Source organism: Pelodiscus sinensis, chromosome 1, assembly GCF_052426305.1.
Source record: "Pelodiscus sinensis isolate ZL-2025 chromosome 1, ASM5242630v1, whole genome shotgun sequence".
NCBI classification, from domain to species: domain Eukaryota; kingdom Metazoa; phylum Chordata; order Testudines; family Trionychidae; genus Pelodiscus; species Pelodiscus sinensis.
This window is the reverse complement of record NC_143052.1, coordinates 147,682,066-147,701,927: the sequence shown is the minus strand read 5'-3', so window position 1 is coordinate 147,701,927 and position 19,862 is coordinate 147,682,066. Positions and strand designations below refer to the sequence as shown.

Here is a 19,862-nt window from a genome sequence, read left to right as displayed (position 1 = left end):
AAACTCCTCTGGTGGCTCCTTAAGGACCCTGCCTTAGCCCTGGGAGCAATATGTGGGGAGGTGGAAGCAGATGGCAATGGCCCCTTCTTTTACCAAACCCCATTAGTAAGGGGCAGAGCCACAGAGAGGAAAGGGGGGAAGGAGGAACAGAGTAGCAGAGCCACTGGAGCCCTGTGGGAAGCAGAGGAGGGGTCAGCACACCAAGAACGTGGGGGAGAGGTGTCATTAGGGACTGGGGGACATGCATGTCCAATGGATTGCCGGGGGCTGACAAGAAGGACAGAGCTCCTGGGGACTTGGGGTTATGTAGAGGGTTGTGTGAGTTACCCTGGATATTTTGGGGGAGTAGCAGGAGGCACTGGAAGGAAAGGAGCCCTTGGGATTTGTGCTTGGAGCCCACGTGGTTACTGTGGTTGTCCAGGCTCCCTGGAACCAGAGCTTCAAAAGCCCCCCTCCTCCCCCAGGGGTGGCTCAGTTCTTCAGCTTCTGAGTTTCACTAGTCCAAAAATGAGAAAACAGTGTCACTTTTTGTGGGTGACACTTCAGTCAACATTTATCAACCTTTAATTGACATAGGGTTCAAAAAACTGAAGTGCAAAGTTTCCATTTCCGGGGGAAAAAAATTCAGACCCGAGACCTCTGTGTGCTCCTCAGAGCCACTACAGAGCCCCAGGAACGTAAGGACAGGGATAAACCCCAGCTGCCTCCCCAACCCTTTCTGTGGTATGTTCTGGAAGAGAGAGATTGCTGCATAGTTCGCTGGGCTCAGATTTGGGAGCAAGCAGCAGGGAAGGGCACCACCTCCTCTCCCCAGCCACCACTCTCTCCCCCCGAGTCTCAGTTTTCAGTCAAGAAGGAACCAAGCTCAAGGAGTCCAATAAATGAATGCAACATCCATGCTTAAAACCAGGGGCCCTTACATCTCACTTCCCAGAAGCCACTGAGCAGCACACAGACCACAGTGATTTTTTAGTTGCTAGCAACTTAGATGGATTTGAGCTGATGACCAGCAACTAAAGATGAATGGCTCCGTATCAGAGCACCAGCTTCTGAGCCAGCAAGGGCTTCCTCTCACACTCTATGTTTTTGTACTGCTGAGCCATCCCGGGAGGGGGGGGGGGAAGATGAGCATTTCAGAATACATTATCGCCCTGCCCTCAGATCTGAGGAGGCCTTTAGAGAAAAGCTGGTTGCGTACCTGTGGAACAAAGATGAAGCAGTTGATAGTGGTTGTACAGATGAAGATGCCTCCAGATGTAAAACCAAAGACCAGGTTGTGCCAAGTGTAGAAAAATCGGTTAACTAAAAAAACTGTCCCAGCAGCAAGGAAAATGAGGTTGACCCCAACAATAAGGATCAAGGACTGATTCACTGGTGGAGCGCTGACATTATCTGTCAGACCAGCCAGGTATGTCCCGTATATCAACAGGATGCTCTGGAATCAGAAAACAGGGAGAAGGGGTTTGGTTTAGGAGAGGAGATTTTACAGATTTCCAGAGTGTAGAAAATTACAGTGTGTCGTCCCGTCCCGTCCCCCCCGATACTGAGCCAATGAAGCTTAGCCACATCCGGTGCAATTCTAATTAACACTCTTTGATGTATAATGCAGAAATTCCGTTTGAGATGGTAGCTCAGCAGCAAATACTCAGCATGTTGCTGCATGACAGAATGGAGGTGCATAGGCCGAGCTGGATGGAGGTGAGGGCAGGACTGCAATAGCAAGGGGTGCGGCAGGACAGGATTGAGGCATATTAGTAGAATTGTGACTGTAATGCCTCTTCCTGTAGTTCACCAGAACAGTGTCTGTACCAAACACATTACATCTCCAGATGTACTTAACCTCTATTTTTCGCTCCCCAATAACTTGGGGTTTTCCATAGAGCTGTTAGTCTGTACAAAGCTTATTTGTTTAGCTATTATAGTCCTCAAGACTTATACTAACTTGATGAAGCTAATGTCTTACAAAATACAAGCCTGTGAGTTACTTGCATTACTGCTGAATCTAATGTAAAGCAGAATATAATGAAGCAGGAATAGAATCACAGTAAATATAACAGACAAACTAGCCCACCAGCTATAGTGATGCTGATGTCTGTCTTACTAGGAACGAGACCAAGACTCAGATTCACTATACAGTACCATCAAGTAGACATTCCACTATCACAGTTTTCAGCCATAAGCCACCTGTGAACTCATGACAAAAAGGAGAAAAGCTCTACAACTAATCTCTAATCCCCTGAACCACAGATTGTATGTGCAGTCTTGGGCAAGTCACTTCATTTTTGTGGCTGTAAACTACAGCCGGTCCCCGAGTTACGAACGAGTTACGGACCAAACACTTGGCTGTAACTCGAAATGTTCATAACTCGGATCCCATTGAGTTACATGGCAACCGCGCTGTTCGTAAGCACGGATCACGTTCGTAACTCGGGGACCGCATTAACAACCACTTTGGTCATAACTGCGGATGGTCGTAAGTGGAGGTGGTCATAAGTCGGGGACTGGCTGTACTGAACTGCCTCCCCATTGGTTGTGAATTTTAATACCCTTGATCATTAAAAGGGACATAAGTACACAAAGGGACCGTTCTCACTTTCATTGGTGTAGATCAATCTCAATTCCAGTGAAGATAATGGAGCTATACAGGGGTGAAATCCCCCTGTGGATGAGACCAGAGTCAGGCTCAGTATACTACTAATTATGGGCAGCTGACATCAGGAAAGAGACTATTTTATTGTTAAAAGTAAGAGCAGAAAGAGTTCATAGAGACCACGGCTGTAAAGACACCACTTCTGGATTTGGGGAAAACTTAATACCGAACAAGAGCAAAGTAGCTAATGTAAATGATCAGCAGATATACTATCAAAGAGAAAAGCCAAATAATTGCTTATATATTGTGTACTTAAGGGACTTTAATATAGAAACCAATTAGACTGTCAATTGGATTTTGGATTGTAAATTCCTAAATCCCTTTTGAATACGAGGCTATGTCTACACTGCATTCTCATCGTTAAAACTTGTGTTGCTCAGGAGTGTGAAAAAACAACACACCAACCTCTGAACGACAAAAGGTTTAATGATGAAAAACACCAGTATGGACAGCACTTCATAGGCGGGAGATACCCTTCCAGCAACAAAGCTGCCACTCCCTGTTTATGGTGGCTTTATTTTGCCACCGGGAGAGCACTCTCCCAGCAGCGAAGAGCAGCCACACTGTGCACCATACAACAACACAGCTGCGTTGTTGTAAGGTATTTAGTGCAGACACAGCCAAAGGCTCCTTGATACCTTTATATACATTCCCGAAGACCTCTGCTGTGCCTAGATACTTCTAAAAACCTGGGCCTCAGATACCTTAGTTTTCCCCATCTGTAAAATGGAGAAATGACCCTTCCAGAGCTGCAAATGAAAAGTGCCATACAAGAACTAAGGGTTTGTCTACATGGGGAATTTTATCACTACAGGCAGTTCCCGACTTACGCGGATCCGACTTACGTCGGATCCGCACTTACGAACGGAGCTTTCTGCCCCGGAAGTCGGGGCGAGAAAGCCCCGTTCGTAAGCTGCTCCAGTGCCCCTGGTCTGCTGGAGACCGTCTCCAGCAGACCAGGGGCACCGGGCGGGTTCCCGCGCTTCTGAGGCTTTGCCAGAGCAAAGCCTCAGAAGCGCGGGAACCGCTGCTGCTGCCCCTTGAGACCCGGTGCCTGTGGTCTGCTGGGGACGGTCCCCAGCAGACCACAGGCACCCGGACTGAAGCCGCAGCCGCGGGGGGGTCCCGCGCCACTGAGGCTTTGCCAGAGCAAAGCCTCAGAGGCGCGGGGAACCGCCGCTGCTGCCGCTTTGACTGAAGCGGCAGCAGCGGCGGTTCCCCGTGCCTCTGAGGCTTTGCTCTGGCAAAGCCTCAGAGGCGGGACCCCCCCGCGGCTGCGGCTTCAGTCCGGGTGCCTGTGGTCTGCTGGGGACCGTCCCCAGCAGACCACAGGCACCCGGACTGGAGCGGCAGCAGCGGCGGGTTCCCCGCGCCTCTGAGGCTTTGCTCTGGCAAAGCCTCAGAGGCGCGGGACCCCCCCGCGGCTGCGGCTTCAGTCCGGGTGCCTGTGGTCTGCTGGGGACCGTCCCCAGCAGACCACAGGCACCCAGACTGAAGCCGCAGCCGTGGTGGGGTCCCTCGCCTCTGAGGCTTTGCCAGAGCAAAGCCTCAGAGGCGCGGCACCCCGCTGCCGCTGCGCTCCCCGTGTCCCTGGTCTGCTGGGGGGGGGGGGGCGCAGCTAGTGTGCTCCCCCCCCCAGCAGACCAGGCTTTTGTTTTGGACTCTGGGGCAGAGCAGCTGGGGCGCTGCCGATTGGTCCTGCAGCGCCCGTGGGCACTACTGGACCAACCCGGCAGCACCCCAGCTGCTCTGCCCCAGGTCCTGATTCAACCGCTGCTGGTCAGTTTCAGCAGCGGCTGAATCAGGACGTCTGGGGCAGAGCAGATGGGGTGCTGCTGGGTTGGTCCAGTAGCACCCCAGCTGCTCTGCCCCAGGCGTCCCCAAGTCAGCTTCTGCTGAAACTGACCAGCGCTGACTACAGGAAGCCCCAGGCAGAGTTGCTCTGCCCCGGGCTTCCTGGAATCAGCTGCTGATCAGTTTCAGCAGCAGCTGACTTGGGGACGCCTGGGGTTCTTAAGTTGATTCTGTATGTAAGTCAGAACTGGCGGTCAGTTTCAGCAGTGTCTGAATCTGGACGCCAGTTCCGACTTACATACAGATTCAACTTAAGAACAAACCTACAGTCCCTATCTTGTACGTAACCCGGGGACTGCCTGTATAATTATATTGATATATCAGTACTATTCCCTGCAGGGCACACTTAGGGTATGTCTCCACTATGGCGTGGATCAATGATGCAATGATCAATCCAGCAGGGCCGATTTAGCACGTCCAGTGAAGACCCAATAAATTAACCACTGGTCACTCTCCCATTGACTCTGGTAGTTCCCTGGAACAAGGTGAGTAATAGGAGTCGATGGGAGAGTTTCTGCTATCAACTCAGCATCGTGTGGACCTTGCAGTAGGTAGGTCTAAGCTACATAGGTTTGAATTATGCTACACCACCTGCCCCTGTAATGTAGACCTGCCTTTATGCTGCAGTAGGAATGGCCACACAGGAACTAACTACAGCAGTATAATTCAACTGGTATAATCATAGAATCATAGAATGCTAGAACTGGAAGGGACCTCGAGAGGTCATCGAGTCCAGTCCCCTGCCCTCATGGCAGGACCAAATACTGTCTAGACCATCCCTGATAAGACATTTATCTAACCTACTGTTAAATATCTCCAGAGATGGAGATTCCACAACCTCTCTGGGCAATTTATTCCAGTGTTTGACTACCCTGACAGTTAGGAACTTTTTCCTAATGTCCAACCTAAACCTCCCTTGCTGCAGTTTAAGCCCATTGCTTCTTGTTCTATCCTCAGAGGCCAAGATGAACAAGTTTTCTCCCTCCTCATGACACCCTTTTAGGTATCTGAAAACTGCTATCATGTCCCCCCTCAATCTTCTCTTTTCTAAACTAAACAAACCCAATTCCTTCAGCCTTCCCTCATAGGTCATGTTCTCTAGACCTTTAATCATTCTTATTGCTTTTCTCTGGACCCTCTCCAATTTCTCCACATCTTCCTTGAAATGTAGTGCCCAGAACTGGACACAATACTAAAATTGAGGCCTAACCAGCGCAGAGTAGAGTGGAAGAATGACTGCTCGTGTCTTGCTCACAACACACCTGTTAATACATCCCAGAATCATGTTTGCTTTCTTTGCAACAGCATCACACTGCTGACTCATATTCAGCTTGTGGTCCACTATAACCCTTAGATCCCTTTCTGCCGTACTCCTTCCCAGACCGTCGCTTCCCATTCTGTATGTGTGAAACTGATTGTTCCTTCCTAAGTGGAGCACTTTGCATTTGTCTTGATTAAACTTCATCCTATTTATCTCAGACCATTTCTCCAATTTGTCCAGGTCATTTTGAATTATGACCCTATCCTCCAGATTAGTCGCAATCCCTCCCAGCTTGGTATCATCTGCAAAATTAATAAGTGTACTTTCTATACCAATATCTAAATCATTGATGAAGATATTGAACCGAGCCAGTCCCAAAACAGACCCCTGCGGAACCCCACTTGTTATACCTTTCCAGCAGGATTGTGAACCATTAATAACTACTCTCTGAGTACGGTTATCCAGCCAGTTATGCACCCACCTTATAGTGGCCCCATCTAAGTTGTATTTGCCTAGTTTATTGATAAGAATATCATGCGAGACCGTATCAAATGCCTTTCTAAAGTCTAGGTATACCACATCCACTGCTTCTCCCTTATCCACAAGACTCGTTATTCTATTAAAGAAAGCTATCAGATTGGTTTGACATGATTTGTTCTTTACAAATCCATGCTGGCTGTTCCCTATCACCTTGCCACTTTCCAAGTTTTTACAGATGATTTCCTTAATAACTTGCTCCATTATCTTCCCTGGCACAGAAGTTAAACTAACTGGTCTGTAGTTTCCTGGATTGTTCTTATTTCCCTTTTTATAGACGGGCACTATATTTGCCCTTTTCCAGTCCTCTGGAATCTCTCCTGTCTCCCATGATTTTCCAAAGATGATAGCTAGAGGCTCTGATACCTCCTCTATCAGCTCCTTGAGTATTCTAGGATGCATTTCATCAGGCCCTGATGACTTGCAGGCATCTAACTTTTCTAGGTGATTTTTAACTTGTTCTTTTTTTATTTTACCTTCTAAAATTACCCCATTTCCACTAGCATTCACTATGTTAGGCATTCCTTCAGACTTCTCAGTGAAGACCGAAACAAAGAAGTCATTGAGCATCTCTGCCATTTCCAAGTGTTATCATGTTAGTAAGTTCCCTCATATAGTCAAATCTTAAACATTTATTATTAATATAGCTCTGCCACACAGGCTCGGGTCCTCTACATCAGCTGTGTAGTTTATCTGTATGGTGGACTGTTGTCTATGGATTTGGGGAGGGGAGTGAGTTTTAAGGAGAGTTCTGAATGAGGTCAGTTAAGCTGTTTGGCAAAGGAGAGAGAAAGGGATGGTTCCAAGCATAAGGGACAGCAAGGAGGAAAGCACGAAGATGACACTGGAAGAAAGATGGAGACTTCTGTGAGGGAGGCTTGATGGCAGAACGGGAGAACACAAGCGGAATGCAACGGGTATGAGAAGAACCTTCAAGATGAGCACAAGAACCTTGAATGTGTAGGTTAGAGGCAGGCAGGGAAGGGAGTGAAATGGCCAAAGTACTGGGGAGAGGAAGAGAATTGTAGGCAACAGCAGCATTTTGTAGTGAGGGGGGAGAGTGGCAGGATGAGATGCACAGATGAACAGAGAGGTTACATACCTTGTACCCTAGAATGAGAATGAGCCAGAGTTCAGAGTAGAGAGATGTGCAGAACTGCATCCTACTCACTGAACACGTCATGCCTTTGTCCGTCACCTAGGAGGCAACCAGAACACAGAAATAAAGGCTGCTGCTCTTGCCCATAGAGATGGACAAACAGACAAGACAATACATGGCTTAGGGGGTGTCTACGCACAATTGTGGAAGTGGAAAAGTGAAAGCTTGTCTGAACATTGGGAATGTGCTGCCGAGAAGAAGGAAAGAATGAAATTTGGTATTCACCAGCCAACATATTCATTAAGCCTGAGTTTTCAAATTTCTCTGCCCCTTGCCACAGAATCTGCAGTATCCCATGATGGAAAGCTGCAACGCTCGTGCTCCCAGCAGAGTAGCCAGGGTACTCGTTAGAAATTATAGGGTCAGCAAATCAGCACGCCTGCTCCCCCAGTCCAGCGTCAGGCATGTTTGGCTGGAACTCTGCTTACCACACTCCAGAACTTGGAGGAAGCTTAGCTCCAAGCTTGGTAGTTGAGGAACTGCTCTGTAACAGTGTTTCTCAACCTTTTTTTTTTATAAAGTACTCTTTTTTCAAATAAAAAAAATATATATATATAAGTACCCCCAGTACCTACAGTTTTCAGACACACACAAAATTTTTCTACCATTGCAACACATTTGTTTAAACAACTTAATCGTAGCTGGGCAGGCAATGAAATGTTTGGGTGTAAAAAGTAGAAAAATAATAAAGTGCTGTAAAACTTAGAACAAAAAATCAGTTTTCTCCAAATTTCAGTTGTCTTGACATACCCCCCAACTTCTCTCGAGTACCCCTAAGGGTATTCGTACCACCGGTTGAGAAACACTGCTCTATAACATACCCATCCTACAGAGCTCTGTTGGGCTGAATCATAGCATGACAGGCACAAAGGTGCAGCTTTCAGCCTCCTGATATTGTCCTCTTACCCTCAAGGATGTGCTGAGGCTTCGGAAGCACTGAACTGGATCAGAGAAAATCCATGTTACAAGCAGCATGGTATCCACCAGCGCCAGCACCACAACCATCACCAGCAGCTGGAAATCTTTGATAATCTGCAACACACAGAAGGTCAGTGCTATGGTTCAGGAATGAGCTGAACCTCTAACATCTCTCTGTCTGTCTGTCTCTCTGGGGCAATTACAAAGGGCAGGTCTTCCCTGAGAGTGGAATCCCACAACACACTCCACTGATTTAAACTGGACCATTTCTGACAGTGCCTCCTGTTTCTCAACCATATTACGTACAGCAGGTCCATTTTGATGTTGCCCCTGCTCTAGAAGCCTCTCTGGCAGTGGTGACCAACTGGTAAATACAATGGCAGAGAACAGCTTGTTCACAACAGGGTCTGGCTTCTTTATCCATAGGAACATCACAAGCCGAGAAAAAAAAAAGTAACAAATAACAAAAGCCTATAGATGCGTATGGACTTATCCAAGCTTGGCCTTCCCTGCAAGTTTAGGTAGGGCCCCCCACTTACCTTGGTGCCTCACCATCTGGGGATCATGTTTCAGTCTGTCTCTCTGCACAGCCTCCGTCTCCTCTTTCCTCTAAAGTTCAGGTTTTTAACTACTTCAAATTTTATTGTTTGAAAGTTCCCGCCTCAGAATGCAGGACTTAGCCAAATCTCAGTTTGTGGAGGTGAACATCAAAGGCGTTATCTCCTCCCTTGGATGTCCAAGTACGGCTGTCTACTCTTTGGTACTGGCAGTCCAAAGTTAGCTCAAACTGATTTAACACTCTGGTTCCCCGTCAGTTAGCAACAAACTAACCCCCAAGTCCACACAGATCTATAGGTAACATTCAGAGAAGTCAATACAGGTAACTCCCTCTTTCTTCAGCGTTGGCATGTCCCTTCTTCTGTGCTGCACAGAGCTCTTCAGCACACTCCCCCTGCAGAAAGAGGCTCTGCTCCAGCCCTCCTTGAAGTGGCTGAACCAGGAGAGAGGGGTCAGGAATACTTGCTGACATTTGTTTCACTTGTTTGTATATTACAAATAGCCTAAAAAAACCCAGCCATGGCTCTCAGGTCCAAACAGCTCCAAACTACAGGTATGACTGGAGATCCAAACACAGAACCAAATCCTCTCTCTCTTTAAGGAGCAGATCCAAATCCCTGAATCCGACTCTTTCTCTACCCTCTCCAACAAGTAGAATTGTTCCCGATCCAGACCTCAGTTCTGCATGCACCCTCATTAATACAAAGTCTAGGAACAAGGTCCAGTTGTCTGAGCTTATGGCCTCCCCCGAATGGTGCTGGAAACTAAGGGCCAGGCAACCAACCCAGACACTGGGCTCTAACAGTGACATGCCCAGGGCTCAGAAGTTGATTTGTGGCCTCGTATCTTTTCCCAGAGACTGAACTCTAGAAAAGACACTTGACTTACCCCCGTGCCCCCAGAGGATACATCCCCAATGCCCTGCAATAAGGCTGGTTGAGGAATTCAGTTACAAAGAAACTTCAGTCACGGATGGCTAATGCCAGGTGCCCCAGAGGGAGTGAACCAAACAGGTAGCTGTGACAGGGTGAGTCAACCCTGCCACTATCCCCAACAAGGGGGCAGGGGTGCTGCGGAAGCACACGAGGGCACGGCCCGGGCGGCGGCGAGGCAGACGCTGCCAGACGTTGACGGGGAAGGGGCAGGCCGGCAAGGCGTGGAACCACGTGGGTGGAAGCGGCAGGGGTTTGTCGGCAGCCCCCGGGACCGGCCGCTGGGGAGGGCATCACCGGCGCAGCGGGCGTCAGGGGGGAGAGGTCACCCATGGAGGGGGAGAGGGACGAGTGGAATAAAAACGGGACAGGGGAGGCACAAGGGGAGGCAGGTGAACGTGGAGGAGGTACAGGGTCGAGGGTGATGGAGGGGCAGTGAGGGCTGCTCCGAGGAAGGGGGGGGAAGCCCAGTGGCAGGGTTGAGTGTTGGCCCAGGGTAGGGTCATGGAGCCCGAGAGTGGGTGCGTTTAGGGGTATGCTCAGTTTAGAGGAGCTCAGTTCCCAGTGTCAGGGCCCTGGGCCGGGGTCTGTGAGAGAGGGTGGGCCCGGACCCCATCCCTGTCACCGACAGGCGTTTGTTTGGGGCATATCTGGAGAAGGCCAAGGCCCGCCCTTGGGGCAGGGCACACTATACGCTGTAACTTAACCAGGTGTGGGACTCGAATAAAGTGGACCCGTGACAGTAACGATCAAGCGATCTCTCTCCTGCCATCCATCTCCACCCTCTGACAAACAGAGGCTAGGGACACCATTCCTTACCCATCCTGGCTAATAGCCATTGATGGACTTAACCTCAATTTTCTTCTCTCTTAAAACTCCTGTGTGAATTTAGGGCAGGTAAAAGGAGTCAGCCCAACACTCCTGGAGACTGACCAGCTCTGTTTGTCCCCTGGATGAGCTGAAAGCAGCGGCACAGCAAACTTCCCTCATTCAATGCTTCCCTACAAGCGGCCTCCCTGGCATGAAAAAGGAGTTTTGTCTCCATGGACTGACTGTGAAGACTACCAACAAGAGGACCAAATAATGACAATCCTGCAGGTGGGTTTGCTCATGGGGACAGCGTAAGAATCAGTCCACTCATTTCACAAAGAGACCCATGGTTATCACCAGATGGTCACAAGCCAGCTGGCAGGGGCGCAAATGTTCTAAATCAGTCAAGCATCTAAGCTCTCTCTGGCCTACCGGCCGGAGTCTCCCCTGCCTCGCTGCTCCCGTCATTTCCACCATTCTGATCTTGCAGCGATTTACCCCTGCCTTTTACAGGTGCCAATGGCTGCGGCAGTGGGGAATGAGGCCCCGTCTAGCTCGGTTTTACACCGTGCCTGTAACCCTGGCGCTTGAGGCTCTGTAATCCACTGCTGATCCTGTGTGTCCTCCTCACATTCCCTATTCTCTCCCATTTCAAGCCCATTCACATTCTGGGACCTTGTAGAGTCTGGGCTTTTTTTTGCCAAGCGTTCCCCATTGCTTCTCAGCGCAGGCCACGTAGAGAGCCCCAATCCCTCCCCATGAGACACTTCTGTGTTCCAGTGCCTGGGGCACGTGCTGGGAGTACTCACCACCCTCTTCTCCGGCCCCCGCTGCGTGAACACTTTGTACAGCCGCCAGCTTTTCCCTAGGATGGGCCCTAGGACCAGGGAGCTCCCAACACACAGCAAGCAGAGTCTCACCTGCAGGCATGAGGCAGAGCGTGAGCAGTGGGGGCTTGGGGAGCCCTGTTACCAGGCAATGAAACTCGGCAGAGCTACAAGCAGCCCTTTCCCTGCTGGGGTCCCGCATGGCTCTCATGGGAGCTCGGTCCCCTTCCCTGGCCAAAGGGTGCTCCAAACACCCACAGAAAGGAAAGGAAACTAGTAAACAGGGACCCATGTCTGCCAGCCAGCCCATGCCTGAAAACTCTGGGCTAAGGAACTCCAGTCAAACCCAACACTGGAGGCCTCCTGATCAGGACACCCTGCCAGGCTCTTGGTACAGTTCAAAAGCAAAAGCCCTGAAGGGAGCATGGGGCCAGTGGGGGACTGGCCCCCTGCTCCCTGTGGCGCCTCAGCCTTTGAAATTTTCAAGCATCCCAGCAAGGCTCTTGTACATTTCAAAAGCAGAATCGCAGCAGAAGCGGCGCGAGCGGAGACTGATTCAGTCCCAGCTCGGGCCGTTCTCGCTGCGCCTTTACCTCCCCTGTCCCCCGAAGAGACGGTGCTGGAGAAAACCGGCTTTTAAGTCAGCTCCCCCCAGCATCGGCTCCTGCTCCCCCCCCATTGTTGCCTCTCTCTGATAGAGGCAGCAAGGGGGGGGAAGCAACTAGTTGCGTCACTAGTCGACTAGTTGCTTACATCCCTACTTATGACCTGTGAGCATGCATGTCTGAGGCAGAATGAACCAGCGCAGGCTGCAGGGATACAATCCCTTGCTCTTCCGCCAGCCGGTGGAGGAATGGAAGGGTACTGTGAAAGGAACAACTCAGACCAAAGCAGCAGGAAAGTGCCTGAAACTTGAGCATGAATAAAGCAGTGGCTGACACCTCAACTAATTAACAACATCCAGGTGGCTTAACATGTACTCCCTACCTCTTACTCTCTCCAGCGTTTGCCTCCTCAGCCCTGCAAATCTGCAGATATTCGCTTTATTCCCACAGATATCTGCATTCATGGATGCGGATGCGGATAGCTACACCTCATTTTTGCAGTTTCAGGTGCGGACACAAAATTTTGTCTCCACACAGAACTCTAGGAATGTTTTTTCTGCAGTGTTCCCATCTCTGTCTCCACCCCCACCCCTCGTTTGCTCTGCACACACTCCTTGGCTGGTAGGGGAGATACATGGGTCAGAAATCAGGAATGAGTAGTTTTTATGGAGACTTCCAAATGATATTTGTGCCTGAGATACAGTGCCTGTTGTCTTGCTGACCATGGACCCTGTGCTATCTGTCAACTAACTGCTATGAGTTTTGTTCATGCCTTCTGTACTGCTCCTTTAACATTTTTCTGGCCTTCCTGCAAGAGCAGCAGCCCCACAAACCGTGCTCTCCCCTGGAGACTTTAGTTGTGTTCTCTCTTTAGTTGTTTTTTCTCAGTCTAAGGGTAAAGGCCATTTCAACTGGACATGTGTAGCGACTCACTGCTGTAAGAACAGCCATGCTCAGCACGATGCCTAAGGCTGCCATGGTGGGGGGACCGTCCCAGTTCATCAGGGGCTGTGTGTACTTTAGAAATCTGTCCCAACAAAGCAAGAACCCCATCAGCTCACCTGATTCGCTTCACTCACCTCAATGAGCATTTCCATTGAGGCTCCAGACAACAAACCCGGCTCTGGAACCCCGAAGAGGTAACCGCTGGTGTAAGTCAAGCCACTGCCCAGCAGTGTCACAATGTTCAGATTGGGGCTGGACATCTTCACAATCCTCCAGGGGACAAAGCAAGCGAGGGGGGGACAGTTAACAAAAGGGGAGCTTACACAACTGGGAGAGACTAGCCTCCCATCCAGCATTGTTACATACAAGCACGAGGCTAGACCCTCCTACCTCACAGCTCATAGCCTCCTACGCACCAGCTAAATTTTGGCGCAAGGAATTCTGCCTTCTATCTGTGGTTGTTACGGGGCTGCTGTTACTCCGGTGTCTGAACACCTCAAAATCTTTCATCTATCCATCCTCAGAACACCCTCTGAGGTAAGGCAGTGACCCTGCCCCCTTTTTATAGAGGGGGAACTGAGGCACAGAGAGATTAAGCAACTTGCCCAAGGACATTCACACTAAGTCTTTAGTGGAGCAAAGCATTGAACCTAAATGGTTAATCAGTGAGCATGAAGCTATGCTTACTGGCCCTTGCTGGTAAATTGCAGCAGTGCCAGGCTGGAACAGCCCTGGCTGCAGGAGGGTCAGTGGACCGGGCGGTGGGATTCTGCAGCTAAGGTGAGACCAGTGGCAAGAGCTCACTACCTCAGCTGGACCCCGCAGCTACAGTGGGTTGGGCAGCAGGCCCTACGTTAATCAGTTAACTGGTTAAGCACTCATGTTTACCAGTTGACTGGTTTAACATCCCTAATCCTAGCCTCCTCCCTCCACCCCCAAAGTCCTATGCTAGGACCCTCATCACTTGACAATCCTCTTGAAGGACGGAAATTAGAGATAGATTACAGCTTCCAGTACCTCTCCATGGGCAGGTCAGGACTGTCTTGCTGTACATTCCCTGTACGCTATCCAGCTTCTAATACAGCATTCATCACCATGGCTTCTTAGCATTTCTAGTACTTAGGCCAGTCCACTTTTAAATGTCCTAACTGATGGTATCCCACCCCTTCCTTAGAGGAAAATATTCCACAAAATAATACACCTCATATTCAGAAAGTTTCTTTCAGTACAGATTGAACCTCTCTAGTCTGGCACCATCTGTGGTCCAGCATGATTTTAGTTAGCAGGATGTCCCCTTATTATGGGTGTGGCCAAGTTTTCTGTGGTCCCAGAAAGTTTGTTTACATCCACCAGTCCTGGCCCTCAGTGTTCTGTGCTGTTATTTAGCTCGGTTTTACCCCTAAATGTCTTCTAAGAGCCCAGTAAGCAGTGGAAGTGTTGGTAATGCTTCAAGACAATACTGACCTCTCGTGATCCGACAAATTCCTTAGTTTGGCACCAGTTAGGTCCTAAAGATACTGGACTAGAAAGGTTCAACCTGTATACAGCCTACAATTCCCCTGCCTTAATTTCATCCCATTACTCTCAGTGTTACACAGGGATCCAACCATAAATAACTTCTCTCCATCCCAGGAATGCCCACCCTCCAGATCTTTGCAGACCGTTAATACGTTCGCCTCTTTAGTCTAATCAGACAGATTTTGCTTCTCTGATCTCACTTTGTAACTCAGTCCCTTCCGCCTCTGGATCATTTGGATCGTTCTTCTCTGAACTCTCCCCAGTTTCTAACTATCTTTGAGGAAATGTGGAGCCCAGGATTAAAGGAAAGATTGCAGGTGCTTCCACCCCATTCTCTTCCTCAGATCACCCACTCCAGCGGGGTTTAGGATATTAGCTAAGGCACCTTCTCTAGCTGCACATGGGAGAGTATTACCTCTGCTTTCCTGGGCTTGCTAGTCGCAAATAAATATTGTGCGTTGTTCCAGTTCCATGGTGAGAACATTCTAAGTAATTTTGTAATCAGTGCAGATTGCTGCAGAATTCAGTACTGCTTGCCATAGACTCCCATGCCTGGTGCCTAGCTGGTCTAATACACTGCCTAGTACACAGTGCCCTAGATAAAATGCAAGGGTGCACAGGGATGATCCAAAGGATATAATGTATTTGAACTTTCAGAAAGCTTTCGATAAAGTCCCTCACCAAAGTCTCTTAAGCAAACTAAGGGACAAGAGAGAAGAGCTCTTCTGGATCAGTACCTGGCTAAAAGGGAAAAAAAGAGTAGGAATAAATGATCAGTTATCAGAATGGAGAGAGATAGTGTCCCCCAGAGTTCTGTACTGGGACCATAATCAACATAATCATAAATGATCTGGAAAAGGGGGTGAATGTGGCAAAGTTTCCAGATGATACAAACTTACTTAAGATAGTTAAGTCCAAAGTAGACTGTGAAGAATTACAAAGGGATCTCCCAAAACTGGGTGGCAGATGAAATTCAATGTTGATAAATGCAAAGTAAGGCACATTGGAAAACATAATCCCAACTACACCTATAAAATGATGGGGTCTAAATTAGCTGTTTTCACTCAAGCAAGATATTGTGGGGTCATTGTTGAATCATCCACTCAATATGCAGTGGGCAAACAAGAATACTAATAGAATGCTAGGAACCATTAGGAAAGGGACGAGTAGTAAGGCAGAAAATATAATGCCACTATACAAATCTATGGTGCACCCACACTTTGGATACAACAGGCAGCTCTGGTTGCCCCATCTCCAAAAAGAGAGATTAGAAATGGAAAAGGAACAGAGAAAGGCAACACTAACAATTAGGAGCATGGAATTTTATGTTCTTATGCTTGGAGTGATTGTCAGACTCTGAATCGTCTCTTTCAGCTGCCCCCCCGCTGATAACTCTGCTAAGTATTATTAGAGCCCTACATCTCTGTGGCTATACGCCTCACATCCACAGATATTCAGTGTTCTCCCCCACCCAGCCAGGCAGAGGGTGCTAGGGTAGGCCCATGCACTGCTGGCAAGGAAAGGATGCAAGAAGCTGCGTCCTAGATCTCCCTACAGGAGGGGCCAAATACCAGCCTTGCTGGTGAGCACTCAGCTACAGAGCCCTGGCGTGCTGCCCGCCTCTTCCCTGCCTGACCCAGCCCCGCTCCTTGCTCATCTGTACTCCCTTCCCCCTAGATTTGTTGTACAGATACAAGTAAAATCCAGATCCCAGACTGGATGAGGAGCTGAAACTGGCGAATGCAGATCGGATGCAGACCCATGTTTTTGTATCCATGCAGGGCTCTAAGTATCACCAGTGGAAACCTTAGAGACGGTAGCTGAAGTAAGAGGAGGACCTGAAATATAAGCCCATGTAGCACAGCCCTGGTATGAGGCCTGAGGCCTAGCTAACAATGGTCAAGACACTGATAATATAAAGCAAAGCTAAGCTGGGAGCAAGTGGCAAGCCCCTGCTTTTGGAACTTGGCATGAACAGGGCTGAGAGTGTAAAAATACTAAATGGTAATAGGCCCAGGTGTAGAACAGTCATTGGTACTGGGAATAAGTAGAAAGCACATTCCAGAAGGAGAACACCTCATTACAAAGGACCGTGGTACCCACATACTCCCCACAGATAACAGGGACATATTGACCCACATTCTGGAAAGGGTCTAAAATGACAGCATGATGGATAGATGCTTTGATCAAATCACCAGGTGCAGGGTGATGGGTGATATCTAGGTAATGTCACGTCAGGAGCGATGTGTAACTTGTTTGTACCTGTATATAAAGTGGTGTGTTGGAGGGGCTGTCTTTGTCCAGCCTAGCTGTTCCATTGTCAGAGGGTACATATGTGTAGTGGTTCAGTAAAGTCTACTGACAACTATCACTGTATGTCATTTGACAGTAAATCTGGCTGGGCACCTTCACTCCTTATCTGCTTTTGTGGTCTTTGGGGGCTCTGTCAGAGTCTGCGGTGTTGACTACTTGCAAAGTCAACAAGCCTCACAGGAGGAGCATACACACACGCAGCCAAATGGTTATCATCACTGATGGAGGAGGTGACCTGTCAGGACACCACAATAGTGACTTCTAATTGCTACAGTGGTGTGAGCTGTCACTGCAGCCAAAGGAAAAAATAGATGGAGTCCCTTCACTCCTGGACTGCCACACACACCAGTACTTAGGGACATAAGTAATGCAACAGCAGATCAGGTTTATGGTCACCTTGTAGAGTAGCTCATCTCCCCACCCTACTATAAGCAACTCACAGATCATGCTGTTCTGTCTCCATGCTAGATGGGACCTGCATAACTGCCCCTAGTGGTCCAATCCTGTCCCAAAAGGGTAATTCCTTCCTGACCCCCAGCTGATGATGAGTGTATGGTCTGTAGCAGGAAGAATGAAAGCCTTGTTCTCCCAGCTAGTGTGGCAATTCCACAATAGAGGCTGGAAACCAAATGATGCATCTCTCACCTGTTCTTCCTGAAGTGAATTGTGAAGACAAGAAAGAAAAGAGCCAGCAGGACTCCAGCGGTGAGGAAGGTCCACACAAGTCCCAGGAGGGCAGCGGAGGAGGAGGGGAAGGTCTTGCTGCTCTCGTAGGCTGTCTGAGAGAAGGCAAAGGGTGGAGACTGTAGGCATGAAGAGAAATCTTGAGGGTTCTCAGAAGAGAGGTGCCCGCCTCTGGAAAAATGCCACTCTAGCTAGCACCCACTGACGCCTTGTCAGCAGTCTCAGTACCAGTGTCAGAGACTGAACGCGCCATGGAAGCTAAATTCTCATCTCACCCTTAGAAGCAGCCCTCCCAGCACAAGGCACACAGGCAGGCAGATGCGTGTAGGGGAGCTGCCTGCTGCCCTATGGATGCAGACTTCATTCTTCAGGTCTCTCAGTCTGCCACCTTTCACCATCCACTGAACTGATACGCTAGTTTGTGATTAAATACAGTAATGCAGGGAAATCCCATTCACACCTGAACTCACCTCTCATGGCAGAATTCCCCTTAGTGAGTCCTCCACCTCCATGGCCCAGTATTAGAACCTGTATCGATGCCTTGGGCCAATGTGACCAATCTTCCCTACTCTCCACTATCTTTCAGAGGAGTCCAATGTGTCTCAGGAGAAGGGCTTCATGTTCCCTTAGGACTGCTACAAGAGGGCAAGGCAATGCACCCTCCTGCCCGGCAGGTTGTTGAGAAGCAGGACACACAGCTTGGCATCCAAGAGCAGCCAAGCATTCGCTGGGCTCCTACTGTGCAATCAAGCACGTTCATTTAGTCACAAGCGGTGAGCAGAAATGCCAGTGGATGCAGAGAATTTGCAGGGGTGCGTGAATGCTATTGCAAGGGTTATCCACAACCATCCACATACATACTCGGGCTGCTACGACCTTCCCAGGCCTTTGGCCCCAACTTTAGGACAACTTTATTCAAACAGCATGGTGCAAAGTACCAGTAATGTTGGGGTAAACAATTCTGATGTCACCCGACTCGTGATGTTGTTGTGCTTATTTATGAGAGGTTTGTTTCTGAGGAAGATCTGTCATCAGTCCCTCTGAGAGTCATCAACTTTCCCCTCTGGGCTATCCCTCAAGCCACTCTAGACGCAGGCAAGCTAGTGTGGCAGATTCCTGGATGAACACGGAGGCTGAGCTACGAACCTTGCAGCAGCACAGTTTTACCACTGTCAGGCCTCCCCGCTAGCTGCTCTCCCATCAGCACAATTAAACCACCCCCAGCAAGCATGGAAGCGGGAGACAGAGACAGATGGAACCCCACGCTGGGAGTCCCGGCACATAGTGCTCTTGGGGCTAGATCCCTCGAGCTGGGTGGGGCTGGGCAGGGCTGCTGGCTCCTAGGGCTGCTGGCTCCCAGGGAGGGCCCTTCCAGGGCAGTCCGTGTATGGAGGTGCATGCTGCTGTAAGGTAGCAGTGGCTGGAGGCACATACTGATATTTTGCCAAGGCAGCAGATTGTCTTGGGCAGCCCCGGCCGGCAGCCTAGCTGCAAACTTTTGTGAGGGCCCAGCTGGGGAGGCCAAGCATTCCTTCCCATGTGCCATGCCTCTCCTCCACAGGCACCATGGAAACAATCGCTGCTCTGTTGCAAGTCACGGGGCTCTGGGACTGGGGGAGCACTTGAGCGGCAGGTGAGCGGAGTGTAAATCACGGCCCAGACAGGGGAATATTAGTGGTAATAAAGCAGCCAGAGTGAGGGGAGCCAAAGAGCTTTAATTTTCTAATGAAAGGTCAGCGTGGAGGCCAGCACAGGATTCAAGTGGAAGCCCAAGCAGCTTCCAGGCCCAGTGGTGCCCATTCAAACGCTGACGGGCAGCCCCTGACTGGAAAGAGTAGCCCATAATTTTTCTTCCAAAATTATATCAAAATAGACCTAGCTGGCTAAGTTCATTCCTGTGTCATCCTTAATGACTCGCGGGGCTGGAAGGAGGGGTGGGGGAAGGGCCCATCTGTTATGGATGGTGGCTTTTAATTAAATCCCTCTTTATTAATATTTAAAGGCACTTTGAAGTTCTGGAAACAGTGGGAGGTCAAGGGGACAGATCATTCCAGTTCCACTTCCACGTTAACTCACGGAAAGATTCTATAAAAATTTTATCCAGACAAATTTTAAAGACCCCAGGTATTGGGGCTCCCTCCCTTCCGTCCCTGAGCCAGGAGACCTCACTCCCACTGGGAAGAAGTTTCCCCTAGAAAGTTTTCTCGTGTGTGCCTCCGCCCCAGAGAACTCCGCTAAACTCATTCCTCTGTGTACAGCCTGGCAGTCAAGGTCAGAGCAGCCCAGTTTGC

The 19,862-nt window shown here is 49.4% G+C and overlaps 1 protein-coding gene across 12 annotated transcripts in view; it reads right to left on the bottom strand.

Moving 5' to 3' along the window:
- Window positions 1-19,862, bottom strand: part of GPR156 (G protein-coupled receptor 156) — a 47,366-nt gene that overhangs the window by 13,183 nt on the left and 14,321 nt on the right. For 8 of the 12 annotated variants that reach the window (XM_075905360.2, XM_075905382.2, XM_075905370.2 and 5 more), the window contains 6 exons: window positions 17,533-17,690; window positions 13,191-13,326; window positions 11,489-11,599; window positions 8,368-8,493; window positions 7,405-7,500; window positions 1,199-1,435 (listed from right to left, as the gene is read on the bottom strand). In XM_075905360.2, the coding sequence (XP_075761475.2) occupies window positions 1,199-1,435; window positions 7,405-7,500; window positions 8,368-8,493; window positions 11,489-11,599; window positions 13,191-13,326; window positions 17,533-17,690 (864 nt within the window). Of the gene's footprint in view, window positions 1-1,198; window positions 1,436-7,404; window positions 7,501-8,367; window positions 8,494-11,488; window positions 11,600-13,190; window positions 13,327-17,532; window positions 17,691-18,041; window positions 19,846-19,862 lie in introns of those variants that run through there. The other 4 variants (XM_025189578.3, XM_025189580.3, XM_006132900.4 and 1 more) reach the window with 3 other exon arrangements.